The sequence below is a fragment of the Condylura cristata genome, unplaced genomic scaffold (genome assembly GCF_000260355.1).
Source record: "Condylura cristata isolate star-nosed mole 26May11 unplaced genomic scaffold, ConCri1.0 scaffold00001, whole genome shotgun sequence".
NCBI lineage: Eukaryota > Metazoa > Chordata > Mammalia > Eulipotyphla > Talpidae > Condylura > Condylura cristata.
Genome location: NW_004567102.1, coordinates 76,441,726 through 76,463,920, shown reverse-complemented (window position 1 = coordinate 76,463,920; position 22,195 = coordinate 76,441,726). Strand labels below are relative to the sequence as shown.

The window sequence follows — 22,195 nt, the reverse complement described above, 5'->3', positions numbered from 1 at the left end:
AGATAAACATCAAATTTGCTAAAAAGTCAACCATCTCCCTGGTCTCTGACCTCCTCTGCTAACACATCTGAAGTTAGAGCCTCGGTGTCTTTATTTCTGTTCCTGGAAGATGCCAAGCTATCCCTACCTCATGGCCCTTGCTATGCAGAAAGCTTTTCTTTACATTTTCAATGGCGGCTCCTCCTCATTATGTCAACTTCAGCACTCAGTGTATCTCCTGGGCGAATGATTGAATAAGTGAAATAACTGATTTGAAAGAAAATGTGGACCTCGGAAGTCTTAGACGGAAGCAAGGGAAGAAAATTCTGGGAATCAGGAGTAGCTCTGGCAGAGCTGGTCTCGGGGAGGAAGCAGCAGGGCAGATGCCAACAGCAGAGGAGGGCAGGAGTCCTTCAGAAGAAGAGCTACTGTAAAGACAGTATTTTAACCCTTTCTGAACAACCTCGCTGACTTTCACCTGTGAACATTAAGGAGATGAACAAGGGAGACCTTTCCTGACCCCTCAAGAACCAGCTTCAGTGTGATTCTCACGTCAAAATAACCAGCTCTGAGCTCCCAGACAGAGCAGCTTCCCTCCTCATGGCACCCGCGGCTCTGGCACTTGCCTGGCTGGTGCATTTCCACACACGCCTGTGCGGGCCTGGCAGACAGGAGTGTCAGATAACACTCACTGAAACCCTCACAGTGGTGCCCAGATTTCAGAGTGGCCACTTGGTCAATGTAGAACAGGATGATTTAAAAATTGTTTCGTAGCATAGCAAAACGAGATAGGGGCTTGCAGCCCAAAGTCCTGTGTTACACAGAGCCCAGCCAACACCAGGTAGGCACCCACTTAGGGAGCTCCTGGGTTCAACCAGTAATCGCTCTGTGTGTTGATAACAAAACCTCTCATTCTATTCACATCACAGGTGAGATAGTTCGTGTGACCCTAATATGAAATTATTCAGTGCTGTGAAATTACCAGTTATTATTAAGATGATGTTAACCCCAAAGCTGTATAGCCATTTTTAGCTCTACCACAAGACCGACCGAGTTTCATTCCTCAGATGTTCTTCATTACCCAACAAGAAAGTTCTGTTTATCTATAGTTTTGGAAAACTTACATCAGGACTCAACCTTCCTTTGTAGGGACAACTGAATTTAACTTTTCTAAGGGGCAAATTATTCAGTTATGAGAAAAATGAACCTATGTGATCCGTTAAAATGAAGTAATAATGTTTGTTAAGCGTAAAACCATATTGCAAGTATTTTTTGTCACTTTAGATTCTTAGAAACAATGAGTGAATTTTCCCATCTAGGACAACAGAATCAACACAGCTAAATCAAATATATCCAAACAGCTCTCCTTTTATTTGGAAGATAAACTTGAGTCAAGGATCTGACACTCAAAACTGCTTTCTAAATTCTCACACAGACACAGAATGCCAGCAGTTTAATGCTAATAATACAAGGTTCACAGAGCACATGAAAAATTACAGGCAAAGATGCAATGAAACTTTTCTTTCATGCAATGGTGGAGGTGGAAAATTGGCCCAATCACTTGGGAAAGTAGGTTGGCAATATATCAAGAGTCATTGCTATTATTATGTTCATATTGTGTGAACCAAGAATTTCACCTTTGGGAATATAATCTAAGAAAATGATCCAGAAAATGCTACAAACCTAAACATTTTCATTATGACATTATTTATGAAAAAAAAAAAACCAGAAAACAACTTAAGTATCTAACACCTGGAAAATGTTTAGGTTCACTATGCTATGGCAACATGAGAGGCCATTATGTAACCTTGAAAATTTATTCAGGTAATGACTGCACGACGATGTGGAGAGCAATGACACACATATAAGTGGAAAGACAGGGTAAGGACTACGTATGCTGTCAACACTCTATGAAACACAAATATGCAAAAAGGAAATGATGTAAAATAAAATGACTATTAAACAATGGCAGCAATTTTTCTTAATTTTATAAAATATATATTTTATCATAATTAAAATTATACTTTCAAGAAATAATAAACTTGAAGTATATTGTATTTCATGTTGAATGGAATCAAGTTTATCTATCATTAGAAAAATTACTACTTTTCAATTCCCTCAAAATTTTAATGATTTGCCATTTGTTTACAAAAATAATACATTCGAGAATAAACTTCAAATGGGCACATGTTTTATCTGCCCTTCATCAAAGTGATCGCCTCATCCTCACTCCCCATATACTCTTTCCTCTTCCATTTTCCCTACCCAAATAAACACCATCATTTTCAAATGTAACAGCTACATTTTTAATGGGATTACTATTAAAAAGAACATCATGAAATGCTACTTTTCAAAGGGCAGCATTATTACAAGTTACAAATTACAAGTGCTTTATAAGCAATTTTCTTATATCTATAACAGTCATAAAACTTTCTCATCTCTCTGGAGCCACAATGATTTATAAAATGTAACACATGACAACATAGATGTTGAATGAGAAACCTCATCTGTTTAAGCTTTTCCAAATATCTGTTAGGAAACTTAAATCATCCAACACTCAATGTGTCAAAATTCTATGCAAGACAGTGAAAATATTCAGCACACAGGATAAAATAATAAGCTGTATTATAAAGACTGTCTCAACAAAAATAAGCCAATTATTCCTTCTTCCACAAAACTCTTATCAACTCTTGAATTGGATATCTTCCCCAGGATGGTATTAAGAAAAGAGGTAACCTCTTGGCTGACTAATCATAAGGCATAAAGCATAATGACATGGATTAATTTTCTTATGGTTACAAAGATGCCATGTAATTGATATTATTTCTATTCTTAAGATTGTTGCTTACTTTGTCAGTTATTATGTTTGTTAAAATTCAGAGTACATATAATTGCAAAATTCTCTCAAACATGAGTAAATAAAAAAAGAAATATAGAGAGCTAAAGAGAAACAAAGAACATTTATACCCAAGGCCATGCTACTTCGGGGTATATTTCATTCATTTAACATCTCAACCATTATGGCTGAGAATCTAGATTGTGAGCCATAGACAAAAAGAGAACAGGCATTATGCAATTGTGCTAGCAGATGATAAATGTTATGTGAAAAGAAAAAGATAGAATTGGTATGAGGTCAGGAGAACATTGAAAGAGATTACAAATCAAGTGGGAAAGTGTGAGACGTCTTTCTTGGAAAGGTGCCAGAGATCAAACACTAGAAAACAGTCAAGTTAGCATGAGTGTAGAAGGGAAGCGTATTCAAGTTCAAGAGCACAGGAGACAGCATGGTCCTGTGACTGCAAACACCCAAGGGAATAGCGTGGCTGAAACTAGTGTGCAGAAAGAGAAAACAGCAAGAAAGGGAGGTCGGTCAGATCATGTCAGGTGTTCTAGAGTGTTTGGAGCACTGTGGCTTTTATTCCGGATGAGACTGGAAGTCACTGCCGAGCTTTCATTTATCTGAGTATGAACACTAATGCCAGAGTAGAAACTGCTGGCGGAGGTAGTTAGATTCAGATTCTATGCTTTGAACATAGAGTCAACAAGATTTCCTAGTGGACTCAATATGAAAGATAAGACTGAATAAACGGCTATTGAGAGAAATGGAGACTGGGTTGGAGATGAGTGAGAGCAGCTTCAGGAATTCAGTTAGGAGCATTAAGTTGTAAGGACTAGCACATTCGCAAGTCAAGATGACATGTAAACAGGCAGGAATTTGGGAGTGAGAGGTTGGCATACAGATGGTAGCTACCAGGAGGCAGAGGAATTCAGTGAAAATAAGTGGAGAGAAAGTACTGTCCAATCCCTGGTGCATCCAATTTTAGGGAGCTGAGAAAAGATAAGGAAACAGGAGAGTGAGATGCAAAGAAAACCTGAGTACAACAGTGTCCAACCAGGCAAATAAAGATAGCAGAACAGTTAGCGAGTCAAAAGGAAATAGAGGCCCAAAAATAGTCACGGCTCAGCCCAAACTGACAAATAGAAACATAAATAGTTATAATGAGGGGTCCAGACCTCACACTGGGGGCTTGGAATGACTGACTTACCTGAGAAGGAGGATGCTCTCTGAAGTATGATTCAAGAGACTTTAGTTATTGTAAAGTTATCATTTTATGTCTAAAAACACATTCATGTTTTTCTTCTTGGTGGAAGGAAGTTTAGCTAGATAAATTCCCAGAGCTCTGTGAGTAAAATTGCTGGGCCCATTGTTCAGCTAGTACTAAGAATTTCAAGATGGCGGCAGTAGAGTATTAACCCAGCGCGGACCCTTTCTAAGAGTGGAGTCCCGTGGGACTGTGGCTGCAGGAGACACGCATCCAGGAAGCTGTTTCTAGACACAGCATCTGAGCTGCAACAGACATCGGCATCGCTGGTGCAGCGGGCCTCCTTATTTTTTATTTACTTATTTTTTAGAAAAAAGCACTTAACTTTCTTGGAGAATATAAGCAGAAAAATAATGGTCCAAACATAAGGAATATCTGCTAAAATGTAATTTACTTTTTTTCACAACTTGCTTTCAAAGCTAAATCAGCATATATGGGTCTGAAGTCATTACAGTATGACAGCAAGAAAGGGCAGAAGAGTCATTAAATTTGATAGCACTAATAAAATTGCATAAAAGAGGAAAGAAAACAGGCTTACTTTTCATTGGTATGCAGGCAAAGTTAAAAAAAAAAATCTCCTTCATAGTGCTTTAAAGTTTTGGTTAACATCCCTAAATGAACATTTAATATATAAATTCATTTTGGTTCCACCCCATTAATATAAAAAATGATGCCTGAATCAGAATACTAAAAATAAGACAGGAATCCTCTAGCTTCCCACAGTAATAAAACAGCATTCTCCATGCACACATAAATGTATTTCATCCTACAACAGATATATTAAGTCTGCTATTATCAGGCACTGTATTAGGTGATGAACTTATATTTTCTTTCTTTCAGTATACCTGACAGAAAAGCCTGTAGTACCTTTTGTACTACTGAATATACCAAGTAGAACTATGGTTAATTTAGAGGATTTTCCCTGGAGGAGTTCGGTATCTCTCTTTAGTGAATTTTTATTTACCAAGGTCTCTTTTCTAGTCCAAAGGCAAATCTGCTCTTTACAGGCCTTTTGCAATCTTCTTAAATACAAATAATCATGACTCATCTGTATACCTCTGGTTGTGAGTTCAAGTTTACATCACGGAACTTGTGTATAGTTCAAGTGCACTCTAATTACTTGTTTTCAAGCCTGACTGATGTGAAATGGTGAAATCTGTGACAACAAAAGCAACCTTATGAAAAGATGCCTGACCTGTGTCTAGCAAAGTATGTTACAAACATAACATACAAACAGAAGTTCCCCAGATGAATAAATAAACCATGAGATAAATGAAATTGTCTCTAGGTGGAGAGTGTTACAGGCAGTTATTGGCACTGGGATGGATACAGTGGACTGCATCACTGGGCTTTTGAGCACATTATGTCTTACCTACATTTGCTGTCCACTCTTAATTTCACCACCAGAGGGGGACAGCTACTAGGTGGCCTTTGCCTCTCTAGACTTGGGATATTTTGAGTAAGGTTCCCATGGTACTTATTAGGTGTATGACACAAATCCAAACGCAGAGAACTAAATGGAGTGTGGCAAGTAGGTGTTGACTCAGACAACTGCGAACAGCTTTACTAACTTATCGGAAGCAGCTGAACATGGGGGCTGGTTGCCAGGGAAACTAACATGAATAGGGAGCATAACTCCCACCCCAAGATGTCCTGGGAGGGGAGAGCAGCTAGAGGTTACGTTCAACTGCCAATGGCCAATGAGTTAATCATGGCTATGTGGCCATAAAAAGACAGAAAGAGAGACTTCAGAGAGCTTCAGGGTTGGGAAGCACATGGAGATAAGAGGAGAATGGTGTGTCTTTTCTCCACACCTTATGCTTCTCTTCCAAGTGGCTGTTGACTTGCAGTAATTAGATTTCTTTGTAATGATGACCTAGCAAGGAAACAGGATCCCTGAGTTCTGTGTGCCCTTCAAATAAATCAATAGCACCTGAGGAGAGTATCCGGGACCCTCTGGCTATGGCAGACAGGTCAGCAGGACAGATAATAACCTGGGTTGCAGTCCGCATCTGCAGTCTGAGGAGGGGGCTGTGGGAATATCCACTCTGTAGTCAGTCAGAAGCCTGGGTGTCACCCTCGGTTTGTCGTATCTAAACTAGAATACAGTCTCAGGGGACGGAACCTTTGACTCGTGGAACCTGACACTCTGTGTAGACAGTGTCAGAATTTTGTTGACTTCTCAGACGCATTTTCAGTGTTTGAGAATTGACTGTTGTGCGGGGAGGTGTCCCCACACCCTTTTAGGAAACTGAGTCTTGGTATCTCACACATAACACACCGCTGAGGTCTGTGTTTTGGGTAAGTCAGGAGAGGTGGCACAAGGTGGGAGGGTTACTTGAAAATTAATTTTAGCCAATTTTAGCAAAGAGTCCATTGCTAGGTATCTTATAAGGCAGCAAGATTTTGAAATCACAGGCTTGCAGAGAGAGCCTCAGATTACTTAAGTAGGGAGAAAAGTCACTAAACACATACACAGGCTAAATTGAATGGTGAATGTTGCTGTTTAAAGACAATGTGCAAATGTGTTATTTTAATCAGTTAGTTTGCCTTTGTAGCTTGGTAATATAGTTTAAGGCTCAGATGCCCTGGCTTTCCCATAATGAGATTTGAATATGGGAATGAAATTCAGTTAAGCAAAGGACAGGGTTGCCCTAGGGGAGTGGAAAGTGCTACAAGAAATTATACCTGAATCATACACTTTCAGTCATTCTTGGTGATTTCCATTTGTAAAATCAAAATGAATTCTATTGGAAAAAAGAGTATGAGAGCTCTGACAACTGCCCAAACAAACATATTTATATTCTTATGAAAATGAAGTGTAAATTGAATGGTAAAAAGTGCACCTGCAATTTTATCCAATCTTAAAATAAGGTATTTGAGGTAAAGCCTTAACATTACAAATAAATACCATCTACACTGTAAGTGCTTTCTAAGTAATTGATGGGATGATAACCTTGTATTCTGGAAAGAGAAGCTGCATATAAATGGTCTTGCTTTCTATAAATTTTAAGTATGATACTAAAAATTAAGTCATTAGATAGGGAAATAAAATTATTCCAAACTGTCACTAAAAACACTGTATATTTTAAAGTTGTAATTTATTTTGACATTTGAGAGAACAAAATATGCACCTATGTGGGACTAAACATGACTGTTTATTTACAGACTGGTAGTTGTAGAGCTCGGAAGGTGACCCTTTTCTAATTTAGTGGGTTAATCTTAACCAGTTCTGCTGATCTGTCTTAGACACTAAATAACAGGTTTTAATATGATTATTTAATTTAAATAACACATACATCCAGGCGGTTCTAGAAACATAGTGATCAAAACTGTCAGGACAGAATTTGAACAATGATGGGAGGAGATTCAGCCACTGTTTCCTGTGTGCTGTTACCATGTGCCAGGTCCTGGCAAAACAATTTACTGTCAGAGCACTATGAAGATTTGCTTTCCTCCTCCTCCATCACTAACATCATAATCACTGTCATTATCATTATTACCATTCTTTAATGAGTCTCCCTGTTTGCACGTGCTGTTAAGTACTGGACAAAATATTTATTATTGTTGTTGCCAAAAAGGCATACTATTCTGAGTCACTGGTTAGAACCCCCAAGAAAGTATAGGGATTTAATTAAGGTTCTAAGCCATATTGATGTTTCATAATATCAGTTCCCCAGACATTTCCATTACAGAAGAAAATGACATCAATCTGTGAGTCATTCAATGCAATGCATATAGAGAGATTTCCAGTAGTGAATTTGCTATGGGGCTTTCTGCTTGCTCATCAGGCAGGACTGGCATATTTTTTTCTCCCAACAGCATCAACCCTACTAACTACTTTTCTTTTTTACTTTATTTCTATCTATAGAATTGTTGTTACATTTTGGAGTCCATCTTTGCTATGCCTGCTTTTCTGGTTTTTACATATATAGTTGCCAGCTGATTGAGTAGACCAGGGGGTCTGAAGTATGATCTTACAATATCAATCTAGCTGGAATTTTTAGAGTCATCACATAAATATTTAATATGCCTTCCAGATACAGCCACAAGCACTGAGCATTTCAGTATAATAATGTTAAAATATGTCTCTGAAGAGTAGAGTCTATGTCTTATTGCCCTTTGCATATTCAGTCTCAATTTAAATGTACAGGCATTATGCATATTATGGGGGATTGGGTGACTGGATGGCTGGATGACTGGATGATGAAGTGATTGGCACTGTCATTATTAAAGACTGGTTATGAAAAGGTATGTTATTGAATCACTGATATACATCATAAGAATTACCATATAGAAGAACAGTTAGAAATCTTAAGACTTTGAAAATAGGAGTTCTCATGTTGAAACTCCAAAATATCTGAGATGATTGCACCCATAAATCTGAGATACGAATCTTTCACACAGTAACCAGTTTCATAGTTACCATGGAAGCAGACATTTGCATGACCCAGGATAAAGCCATGCAACTGTAAATGTAAGAAAATGTGTATTAATTTTGTCTCTTTATTTATTATACAGTAGCATTCAAATGTTGCCTTTAGGTAATTACATTCACTGTTAAACATTTATAATCTGCCTATTAATCTTTGATAAACTCTTAAAGACAGATATGGCTAAAGGCATGACCTTACCAAGATAAGCTTTTTTTTTTTTTTTAAATTAAGAACAAGACATAAGTAATCTTCCAGTCTGTAGGCTCATATTTTATCCTATATGACTTCTCAAAATAATATTGTTTCAATGACTTCATCCCATTTCCTGAGTAGTCAAAGTTATCTTTTAAGCCACTAAGAGGCTAAAATAATAAAAGTAAGTAGATATTCAAAGCTATAGTAATCAAACATTATACAAAATCTGGACATGGAGTAACTAAAATTGAAAACATACTGAAAATATAAGTCATAGTTTAAAGGATAACTCCAACATATTCTGCTTATTGAGTATGCATTATTTGTACTTTGCTAAGTGGTTTGTATATGCAGATAGACAGAAATAGCACTGAAGATTGGAACAATACGCCTTAAAGCCTCGCTGTGACTGTGTAGCGAGTGGGAAAGGTGAGAATGAAGCAGGGCCTACCTAAGACCATGTGAGAAGTTCGATAATTTTTCACTGTAAGGGCCAATACTTGGTGCTTCAGGACAGATGATGAAATACCACTCTCCAAACAAGAAGGACCCCTCAAAAAAAAAAAAAAAGAGCCCTCCCAAAATGTTCTCAATCAATTTGAACATGTAAGTTGTTAAGGATCTAGGTTAGTCATATGTACACTTGCAATTAATTTTACCACCTTATAATTTAATATTATATTGAATTCTTCACATGACTCTTTGACAACACTAGAAGCAACTTTTGAATGACCTAACAGTTTTCAAGCATTGTTATTGACACCAGACACACGATATCAGAAGTTATATTGCCCAAACATAAAAAATTTAAGAAAAAAAAACCTCTCTATATAATGATGTTCTTTGAAATTTAAAGTGCTTATTTATGTACCATCAGTACGAGTGGTTTTAGATTTATCTTGTGGATGTGTAGTTGTCTTGTTTACTACAGAAGGACATATGGTATCTGTTTTAATACCGATCTTTTAAAAGATTTGTTCACAGTGACATTTCAAAGTTGCATTTATGAGACCCTATCTCATGGAATAATTGAGAAATCAGCATTAAATTTATTTATTTTAGAAATCACAACTCCATTTGGTAATTGCTAGACATTCTAATTTTGTGTTGAGAAATTTTGTCAAATTAATTGAACTTCTCTAAGTAGTACAGTACTATTCAAAACAAAGTAACTCAGACATCTACCTGAAGATGAGAAAAATGAGTTAGAAATCAATTATGAGCTCCCCCTTTTTCTATGGGGAATTTAGAGAATTACAACTTGCCTAATATTAGGATCAAGTCATTTAAGGACTGATTTAGATTGATTTTAACTGCATACTTTTTAAGTCTCAAGACAAGATTTTGAAGTTAAAAAGATTTTTTAAACTCTATTATGATAAAGGATTATAATAGTAAGAAGTGAGAAAAATTTAGTTTGGAACAATAGACAAAATTAAAAGAAAAAGCTCAACACTAAATTTTATGTAAACATAACTGAGGAAAATAAGTTTTAAATTTATTTCATGTTCTATTTAAAACTATATCATAATGCTACACTGAAAAGTTCTATAATCAGTTAGATAAAAAATACTGGAAATAGGCCCTCCCTGGGGGCAATGGGTTAGGACGCAGCACTGCAAGCTGGCCATGTCGCTTCAGTGTGAGTTCGATACCCAGCCCCAAAGGTGATTCACCTGGCACGGTAGATCTTTCCTGACTGCCTACTGCTCCCCTCAACAGTGTACTTTGTAGATGTGCCTCTTATGCTCCCCACTCTGTCTCTGGTGAAGCCTTTCGCCACCCCTGCACCTCTGGCTTGTACCCCAGTTCTATATGGATAAATAAGCGAATAAATGTTCAAAAAAAGAAAAGAAAAAAATGTATTGGAAATAAATGTGTACATGAACTGAAATCACTCCTGATCATTCCTGAAAAATAACCTAAGGATCAAAGTTGGAGTAGAAGGAGTCTAAGAAATGGGGGTTAGACAGATATCCAAACACTTGGAAAGCGATGTGCAGGCCACAGCTTGTTACAATACAGCAAAGGAACAGCACTGTAAGTTTCAGAAAAGTAAACACAGACATAGCCCTGATTCTGTGCCGACAGTGTCTGGGCGTTCTGTAGAGCCTCTCCTGTATCTTAGAAACTGCCAAAGTATATGTATCTGATGGACATGAGAGGGAGAGATGAAAATTCAGATTTCATTAAACCACACTGTGCAGCTCATTTTCTTCCATTATACATAGAAGATTAGACTAAATTATTTCTTGTATCCTTTTAGTTATTAAATTGATCTTAAGTTGTTTACATACACCACCATCAACAACAACTCCCACCTCCCGGCCCTCACACACACTAGATTTCACCAATGAAGTCAAACCTCAAGACAAGCTAAAGTCTCCAATAACAATGATAGAATGAGGTGCCCTGAAGCAGATGCCCAGAGCATTTTGATTTTAAGAAAACTTTGAGGATCGACTTAAGAATTAGCTTAGAAACTGGCAAAGCTCAGGTTCAACTACAGTTGAACTAGTCAGTGACTATGGCTGGCAAAGTTCAGTAAGAAAGGTAAGCAACTTGGGTAGATGCCATATGCTTAAATACTGCCACAATTGTTATTAGCACAGAGATTTACTATAATTATAATAATTTATAGTGATTCAAATGTGACTGTATTTGAACAGCTTAATTTTTAAAAAGGCAACTTAGTTAAAATGAGTGTGGGTCCTAACCCAGTATGACGTGTCCATCAAAGAGGGAATTTTGAGCAATTTTAAGATATGGATATTTACAAGGAAAGACCACATGGAGACACAAGACAGACAGCAGAGGGAGAAACAGCCAAGGACAGAGGCCTCCGAAGAGACTGTCAGTACTAGATCTCAGATCTCAGGTCTCCAGAACTATGAGGAAAATATTTCCCATTGTTCAAACCAACCAACCCACGTATGAGCTCTGTTATGGGGGCCATAGCGAAATTAATGTGCATCTCCACTAAACTGCTCTAAAATATATTTCCTAATTTATGTCTCCTAGCATCTCAGCTTGCTTATTTCACAGTTATTCATGAAGCTTCTGTCAAAACACTGATATTATATAATGTTGATAGAGCCTACAGTTTTGGATCATTAGTAAACTAGTAAGGATACTAGAAAAGACCACAAGTGACTGCACACTAGAATGTAGAATCAGTGAGAACCTCTACATAAGGATTATTCATAATAGGATATAAAAGGAGATGAGAAACACTATCAGTGTTATTCATGTGTGCTCTATCCAATACATAATTCAAAAAGGTAAATACAGACTGTCAAATGGAAACCCCACTCATTGGGGAAAACATCCCTCAGTGGTTCAACAGTAGTCTAGATCAATAATAACCTAGATTAAGAAATGGGCACCAAGGAATTTAGAAAGCAGGAATAACCTATATCCAATGTGGTTTATTCCTCTACCCATTTCCAGCTAAGGATCCAATGATCCTTAGCTCCATCTAAGATTCAATGGATGAAAAGGACAGAAGCCATTATTGCATTAGAATCCCCAACTACACTACATTACCCTTCTCTTAACCATCATCTTGACAACCGGCTTTGTCTCCAGCTCATGATTTGATCATGATGCTCCACCACTCCAGCCTTTCAGACACTTGAGCTGCTCTCCACCAACCCTGTTCTCCACCCAGCTTGTGCACCTTACTTTCACAAGAACACCAGCTATTGTCCTTAATAACATCTTCTGGAGTCCATAAACTCCATTTCTAGTGTCCCTTCTCTGACCACCAGCTGCTTCTCTGAAGTGCATGCTCCTCTCCCATTCCCCACTGAACAAGTCTAAATTCCACTGATGTGTCCAGGCCACTGACCACAGACAGCTTTCCCACCCCTCATCTCTCTCACATCCTCGTCTTCCTTATTCGACTTCTATTCCGCATGTGATCGCTGCATTAACTTCCTAGGATTTCTTAAATCTTTTGTAATTTTATAACTCCCTCCTTTCTCTCTTTTTCCTTCACATTTGTAAATTCAGTTCTCCAGTTAACTCTTCACCTTCACAGAAACAACTAAATGCAGATGAAGAAAAATATTGACACCAGCTGTTCTAAGTTCAAGTTCATGAGAACTGAACTCAAGCTGACCAATCACACCACCTGTGGTCTTGTACATTCCTAGCTTATGAACACATACACTTTTGGACTACATTGTCTATCTTCTCTTTCCTCAGCCATCTCCATATTTTCCCTCTTATCCTATTCAGTGGATGACTTTGCTTCTTATTTCACTGAGAAAACAGTGTCAATAAAAAGAGAATCTATACTGTATGTTGTTATATATCACAGTACTATATATTATCAAATTGCACCCATATAGTTCACATCCTTTTCTGTTAAAATATATGAACTCGGGGCCCTCCCAAGTGGGTCAAAGCACAGCACTAAGAAGCTAAAGCCACTACAGCATGAGTTTGACCCCTGCCCCAGAGGTGATCTACATGGCCCAGCAAACCTCTCCTGACCTGCCAGCTGCTCCCCTCAGCAGTGTACTTTTGTCAGTTGGCCTGTTCTGCCCCCCACTCTGTCTCTGGGGTATCCTCTCACCACTCCTGCACCTCTGGTCTGTATCCCAGTTCTGTATGCATAAATAAATAAATATTTAAAAAGAGTATGTATGAACTCTTTCCCCTCCTAATTAAGATCAAGCACTCCACTGATGCTTGATCACTGGTTGATTATCCCCATCACTGGTCCTGCATGGCCTTGTCTCATCTTCATTGCTGTCTTCCCACTTCACAGATTCATTTCCATGAACAAAGAACATGTTGGATGGCAAGTTAATAAGGCAAAGCATTTAAGCACTTTACAAAACCACTATATCACCCCACATACTCCTTCCAGCTACCACCTCAATTTGGTTTCCTTTGCTGTAAAAAAATCATGAGGGTTTTCTATATATCCTCTGCTCATATTCTCTCTTGAATCTACCACAATCTTAATTCCAGCTCCATCATGTAAATGGACTGATTCTTGTCAAAGTCAACAAGAATGTCTTTAGCTGGTCAATTCAACTTCTTAGGTGTTTGTGATTATATCCTCTTCCTGACATATTTTCCTTTAGTAGTCTAGATTCTGTTCTTTCTTGGTTCTTTTATTTTTTTTAAGATTTATTGATTTATGCATACAGAACTAGGGTACAGGGGTGCAGGACTCGGGGCCAGAGGTACAGGAGTGGTGAGAAGATTCACTAGAGACAGAGTGGGGAGCAGAACAGGCAGATCAACAAGGTGTACTGCTGAGGGGAGCAGCAGGCAGGTCAGGAGAGGTCTGCTACGACATGTGAATCACCTCCAGGGCCAAGAGTTGAACTTGGACTGAAGTAGCTGCATCCAGCTTTCAGTGCTACAACTTAACCCCTTGTGCTACCAGGGAGGGCCCTCTCTTGGTTTTTCTATCTTTTGGTTCTGCCTTCTCTCTAAATCCTTCTGAACTCTAAAGCTAAGGTGGCTCAGGGTTCATATTGTGGAATTCATGCCTACTAGATGACCTCATTCAATTCCATGGATAATATAAATACTGATAATTTATTCAGCCCTGACCTTTCCCCCAAGTTTAGACTTGAATATCTAGTTGGCTATAAACTGCTTAAGGTAGAAAAAAAAAACTCTTGAATTTGCTCCCAGACTGCTCATTAAATATGCCCAGAACTGTACAACTTCTGTGGCCTGTGTCTTTCTGTCCCCATTGCCTTAAGAGTACCTTTACATATTCAGGTCTCCATGCAAAACCCACCCCATTTAATGTCCTGACCTTCTCTACGTAAGTCTTACCTTTGTTGCGGAGAGTGTTGCTCCCTCTCTCTCTCCTGACCTTGCTCACTTCTTTATGGTCCTTACCACCGTGGGATACATCACGGCATACAATGCTCCGAGATGGAGTGCAGTATAATCTAAAGCAGGGTAACTGTGCTGGGGGAGGTGTTAGGACAGAGCCAGCACTTACTACAAGGATGTGCTGAGGTCAGAAGAGGAAAGCCACTTTGCGTCTCAAGATTTAATTGAAGCTAGTAGTATACAGTCACAGCAGATTTTATTCCTCACAGAGCAATTCTATTAGAATGCTTTGTATTACTCTATTTCCTCACTACTATCTGAGCCCATAAAATGGACAAGAACAGTTAATAGAAGGGAAAGCTGGAGAGAGAGTATAAGGAAACATTTTCCTAAATTTTAACTTAAAATATTCTATCATCATCATTATTATTATTGGAATTAGAATAACTGCACATTTTGCACCAACAGCCTTCCGGTTGTTTTTTTTTTTTTTTTTTTTAATCTGAGAGCTATTTTTTCAAACACATTCACTTTTCAAGTAGAAAAGCAAAAACAACCCACATAATAATTTAAACAACCTAGTAGAAGGGTTTGAAACAAAATTACAGTCTTATAATTTTGCATTGAGATACATTAATACACGGATGCTATCTTCTTTAAATGATGCATGCATCATATTTATCACTTAAAAGTGAATTAAATTCTCACATCACATTATATGGGTATATTTAGAATGACAACTTGCAGTGTATGTTAAGAATAGAAACTATATAAGAAAATAAGCTAATACCCCATATATGAGCTAATGAATAGGAAGGAATATTAAATGAACTAATGGCAAGTTAATAAGGCAAAATATTTAAACAATAGATCTAGGAATTTAATGTGTCAGTTAATAAAATTTCAGCATATCTTTTCATTACAGTGAAAACACACATTTGCAGGCACAGAAAATTGAGCAGATAATAACATAGCTCAGAAAAATAAAACATAAAAATAACTATAAATACAGCAGTGATCATGTGCTTGATGACTTAAATTTGTTTTCATAATACCAAATTCCTTATACTCTTTTTTACTATTACTTTTTTTAAAAAGATTTATTTATTGGCCCTCCCTGGTGGCGCAGCGGGTTAAAGCACAGCACTAAGAATCTGAAGCCACTTCCTCATGAGTTCGATTCCCGCCTGCAGCCTGCCCCGGAGGAGACCACATGGCGAGCCAGACCTCTCCTGGCCCACCCGCTGCTTCCCTCAGCAGTGTACTTCGTAGATCTGCCTATTCTGCTCCCCACTCTGTCTCTGGTGAAGCCTCTCACCGCCCCTGAGCCTCCGGCCTGTACCATTTATTGATTTATGCATACAGAACTGGGGCTCAAGCCAGAGGTGCAGGGGTGGTAAGAGGATTCACCAAGACAGAGTGGGGAGCAGAACAAGCTGACTGATGAAATACACTGCTGAGGGGAGCAGCAGGCGGGTCAGAAGAGGTCTGTAGAGGTCTGTCGCACCACGTGGGTCACCTCCAGGACAGGCAGGGATTGAACTCAAGCTGAAGTGGCGTTAGTTTCTTAGTGCTGTGCTTTAACCCACTTTGCTACCAGGGAGGGCCTACTATTCATTTTTATAAACTAAATAGTTCATCATTTTTATGATTTTATGATTTCTGAACTTGAAATTAGCTTGTATTGAAAAAAATTCTTCCAATATATTAAATATTTAAAATATGTTTCATTATATGCTAAGGGGACTATTCTATAGATATCTATAATACCTGAAAAAAAATTAGGGTAAAGATGAAAAGACACATTAATTTGAAACAAATCAAGTAAATGCATGGTATTTAAATTAAATGCCAAAATAATTGGCAGGGAGGGATAGAAACATGATAGCTGGTTCAATTCTGAAATATACCTACAGGTTTTCTGATATCTATCTGAAATTTTATCTAAAATTTTAACTTGAGTATTTATTTTACTGTAATTGAAGTGAAGAAAAAAAAGACACCATTTCATGTGCTCCATTTCATGTGGGCAACTTACTTTACAGTGATCATACTGGAGCTGTAAGGCAGGAACATCCCCCGCAATGGGCATTTGCTTTTTAAGCTCTTCGTCTTTAATATTCAGCCATTTGATTAGTTCTTCTAAAGATGTCAGCAACCTGTTCCACTTCTCAGCACTGGCCTCCAAATGGGCCCTGTTGAGAGAAAACACTAACCACATTTAGAAGCTTGAATTACATGAAAGGAATTATATACTTTAAATTAGCCTAGTCATCGTGTATGAACATTCATTTTCAAGAAAGAAGTCAACCCTCTGTGAAAGAAAATTTTCACAGATGAAAATTATAGTATTTATTTAGTGATTTTAATAAGCCAGAATAGGTTGCTTGTAGTTATCCAAGTAAGCTGAATATTCATAATATTTATTGGTAATATATGTCCAAATAGCAAAGTATGTCCCTCCATAGTACAAAGGCTTTATATCTGAGCTTTCAAAAAGAATGCTCACAATATAATCCAAAATTATAAAACAATTTCTGTAGTTCATACAGAGTGCATATATACGTACATGCCAGTATAATTTCACCCACATATATGAAGAAAGATAGAGAACGGGAAATGATAGACAAATAAAAGGCTTGGAAAGACACAAACCAGGTGTGATTCCTACTGAGACTATTTCCTTCATCTTAATTTATTTTTTGTGCACACTGACTATTCACAACAGGCTGTACCACTGTTCTTTCCAACAACAAAAAAGCCAATTACTTTTGGAAATTATTAATGTCTTAATGCATCTTATAACCAAGTAAATTATTGAAAGCAGAACATCACCAACACTTACCATAAAAAATCGGACAACAATTGGAATTGCTTAGTCGGGACACTATTTGGTATGAGATTGATGGACACCAAGAGACAAATGCCCGTGAGGTATCAAAAACAACCGTATATAAGTCACTAATGATAGCACACTGTACTCCGATTTAAAGGGGCAGTCTCTGGTTCAAATACACCTTTGGTTTTAACAACAAAAAGTAGGCTCACGTTCTGTAATTATGAACTTCACTGTCAAGGAGCCATGTTTGGAAAGTTGTTTGCATGTGCTTAAGATAAGAGCAAATGCCCTTGAGAATAGAAATTTAAATAAAAACATGAAATCTTTAGTCACCCTTGCTAGGGCCTCGGAGGAGGTCCACGTATCCAGTCTCAAGCCCACACCACTTGAACAGATGGTCAGAGGAATTCCACAAATTCCGGGAATCAGCATTTACTCAGGGAAACAGCGTTTACTCAACCCGGCAGCGCTCAAAGGATAGTGTGGACTTATGTGAAGCGCCCAATGGGTGAAATGAAATCATCTAGTGTCCATGTCCTTCCACATTGAGGGCAGACGTAGGCCTGCTGTGTCCCTGGTTAGGTTTCACATCCTAAAATTACGCTCACCTTTCGTTTGGTATTAAGAATCCACTTCCACAAACCTGCTCCTTCACTGAGTACGCTGGGGGCCTCCAAGAAGACACAGCCACCACCACAGCCTCAGCCCTACCAGCAATTTCCTTTTGGGACATCTGTCTGATCTGCCTGCACCTCTGCCTCAAGCTGACAGTGCTGCTCGGGCTAACTTGATCACCAATTTCCCCACTGGTCACATTTGGTGGCGCTCTTGTAACAAATGCTGAAAAATACCCTAAGCCTGCATTGAAAGTTTGTGTTTTCAGAAGAACTAAGATTCATTTATCTCTAGTTAATCTAGTTTTTTCTCTAATTCGTAAATTAATGACCACAGTCTACCAGCTAATATTTTTGGCTGCAAGGAAAAAATTCTGAGTGATGTATATCTCTAAATTGTCAGGAACTGGCTGGCAAACAGTTCATGCAAAAGCCAAGGATCCTACAATATTTATTCACGTGCTCCATCAGCTAACATAAAACAAACTATTCAAACTCTAAGTTGCTATGTTTAATTCAAAACAGCTACAAATGAAATAAAAATAATATGCAAATAAAGAATTTTGACATATTGAATAATTTGGGGAATATTATATAATTTAAAATTTCATTTTATTATCTTGCGCTTACAATGTTTTCTATTCAGTCTAAGGTGCTATCAGTGACCTCGTGTTACAAAATTGTGATTTAGCAAGACCCCAGTTCTGCTTGACTGCCAGCTTTCCTGTGTTCATATTGATTAATTTTAGAGCAAACTGCAATTACCTACCCCTGACAAAACATTTCACTGTGACAGAGGAGAACTAAGTAATTTCAATTATATTAAATGAAAAACTCTTTGCAGTTACAAACCATTTTGCCACAATATAGCTCACCAAATTTTTGTAATTTCTTACCTGTATTTTTAAACACACATACAATCACAGCTTGAACTCACAGACTATTTGACCCTCTACTTTCCATGTGCATTGAAGTCTCTAATCAATAACTAAGCCAAATGTTACATTCCTTGGAAACCCAGTTACACACAGTGATTGAGTAGAAGAGCATGTGGATGCCCTTTCCTAAGCAATTAACTATTTTGACTGCACGGAAATTATGCTACTCATCACTGAAACTTATGATACCCAGGACCTGAATTACTGTCTATAAAAATGAAGGCAACACTTTTTAAGAGACATACAGTACTGACTTTGAAATAAAAACAAACTGGTATTGGTTTATGTGTGTCTCTGTATCTTTCTCCTTCCACAGTAAAAAGAAATCTGATCTGCAGAATCTTTGCCTGGAAAATCTGTTCTGGTTCCTCTCCAACAGATTATAACTATGTGCTTAGTGGATTACTCCCATATGCCCAAATAAATGCACGCTGCCGTAGTAGCCTTCAGTGTTCTTGTTTCCATGCCATTCTTTCATCTTCCAAGATGAAAGCCTTCTCTTGGGCTATAGTCTGAATCCTTTGCAATAAGAAACCTTAAGTTTGTGTTTAATAAGTTGTTCTTTCTCATTTTTACTCTACATACTGCAAAGCTTATGCTTCCCCAAGACTAGAGATAACTCGTCATCAATGATGTTTTCAGAGTTTTAAAATGCTTCTTTATTTAACAGATATTCATGGGAACTCACATTTTGGGGAATTGACTTACTGTGCTAACTCCCAACTGTTTCAGTTCCTTTTGGGGTATTGAACGTGCAAACAATAGATACTGAGGCGGAATGTAGCCTCAACATAGCACATGGCTCTCTGTCACAAATATGCTTCACAGAGTTATTCCTTTCTAGCTTGAATAATGTATTTGATAGCTACAAATATTTTAAAGTGACCAGTTATTTTTTTTTAAGATTTATTTATTTTTTCATACAGAACTGGGGTACAGGCCAGAGGCTCAGAGGCGGCGAGAGGATTCACCAGAGACAGAGTGGGGAACAGAACAGGCAGATCGACAAAGTACACTGCTGAGGGGAGCAGCGGGTGGGTCAGGAGAGGTCTGCCACGCCATGTGGTCACCTCCGGGGCAGGCGGGGATCGAACTCATGTGGAAGTGGCTTATGCTTCTTTGTGCAGTGCTTTAACCCGCTGCGCCACCAGGGAGGGCCGTGACCAGTTATTTTTAAAAAATATATAATACAAAAAACAAGTTAGGGGGTAAAGTTCCACAAAAATGATTCTTCATCATTTAAATATAGTAGAAAAGAACGATGGAGAAACCTGCATTTATATCTATTTTAAATCAACAAAAGCTTTGACCTCTCAAGGTTTCTTCAAGCACATTTTTATTGTTCTCTCAGCAGGCAGGTATGCAAAATGGGGGAAGGTGTGGGTGAATAAGGAGGCCCATTTATTAAAGTGAAGTGCTGTTGTTCATTTATTCAACGCAGATATTTGTAAAGCACCAGCTCTGAAATCAGTCACTACTGTTTCAGAAACAGAAAGTTCTAGAGTCAAGTTAGGAGGAAGACAAATAAACTAAATACACCCTGAGATCTGACATCTGCCCACAGCTCTGTGAAGACGATGGTTCGGAGAAAGAAGACACTGCTCAGGAAGCAGGGAGAGAATTGGGGTCCAACCTCATCAAGGGGAGCATCTGAAGCCACAGGCAAGAACTTGCCAGCTCTATCTGAAGACAAGCAAAAAAACTTTTGGAAAGCAGACTGACCAAGGAAGATGACAATCCAAATTCAGAGGGGCCAAGACACACTACCCATGTTTCGGAAGGGCTACTGGAACGAGATGCTCAACTTGGCCCTCTAATGACCTATGTTTCTCTTCAGTTAATGGTGAAACGAACAGATCACAAATTGAGTTATAATAAAGGAAAATACCTTTGTAATGCCACCATAACAGGAAATATTCAGAGGATGATTCCCATTTCCAGAAAGGAAATGAAGCCCTAATTGGAGTAAAGGGTAAAGCCTTCAGAATTCAATGTCTACGTTGAAAAGAACACAAAAATTGGGCTTTTCATTTAAATTTTAAGAAATAAAATGTGCATTTCAGTTTATTAGTTACAGAGGCCACCTTTCAAGTACTTAACTTGACACATGTAGCTACCAAACAGCAGAGATAGAGAATTTCTATCAAGGCTGAAACTTTATTGAAAAGTGTTGATTGAGCCAGAGATACCAGGGCAAAGGGATAACGGCAGTCTCTCCCCCACCAACAGGTTTGGGGAAAGGAAATGTTAGTCATTTTACAGTATGAATAGCACAATCAACTGGCTAAGGTTAAAAAGGGTGTCAATGATACTGTAAAATGTCATAACATTAGATGTAATGATGATGTAAAAGGTTAATCTCCCCTAAGCTCTTTTAAAAAGGTACTCTGGGGTTTTACGAGGGTCATAAAAGAGAAGGAAGATAGAATTTTATCTTGCACTCTGTTTTCATTAGATTGGACAATTTCACTGTCCTTGGAAACCCTACGTTAATAAAGATCTACATTAAATATCATTAAGCCAATAAGTGGCTGTTAACATAATCCTAAATTAAATAGATTTAACATAAAAATCTAAGCCATGCACCCAAATTTATTAATATATTTCCAATTCATCTTTTCTAGGGAGAAAAAAAATATTTTCAAAGTTTCCAAGAGGCTATATCACTTTCTAAAGTTTCAATCATGTGATTCCCTTAATATTGATCTCATTGCATGTATAGTTTTTATTGCAAAGTAATCTTTGATGCCTTGGATTTCAGTATTTAAAAAGCTTAATCAGGACCCTCCCTGGTGGCATAGCGGGTTAAAGCCCAGGACTAAGAAGCTAAAGCCACTTCAGCATGGGTTTGATCCCTGCCCCAGAGGTGATCCACATGGCGTGGCAGACCTCTCCTGACCCGCCCGCTGCTCCCCTCAGCAGTATGCTTCATCGATCTGCCTGTTCTGCTCCCCACTCTGTCTCAGTGAATCCTCTCACCGCCCCTGCATCTCTGCCTGTACCCCAGTTCTGTATGCATAGATAGATAAATCTTTTTAAAAAAAAATTTTAAAAAGCTTTATCAGTTATCTGAAAGGACTATAAAGTAATACTGAAATTATTAGGCCAAGGTATTGTGCCACATATTATTAAACAGTTCCAGTGAGCTCTAAGGTGGACAGACATGATCTCTGTAAAACACTGCATGTGGTTCTGGCATATGCATGTTCAATCAATAGCTTATCATGATCATTATACACACTCTTTTATTTACTTGTTTTTGAAAAAAGTGATAAACTAG

General features: G+C 38.0%; 1 protein-coding gene across 1 annotated transcript in view; it reads right to left on the bottom strand.

Moving 5' to 3' along the window:
- LOC105853295 (utrophin-like) overlaps positions 1–22,195 on the bottom strand; it is a 183,028-nt gene that overhangs the window by 79,404 nt on the left and 81,429 nt on the right. Inside the window, exon 3 of the mRNA XM_012721274.1 lies at positions 16,563–16,719. Coding sequence (XP_012576728.1) covers positions 16,563–16,719 — 157 coding nt within the window. The remainder of the gene's footprint in view (positions 1–16,562; positions 16,720–22,195) is intronic.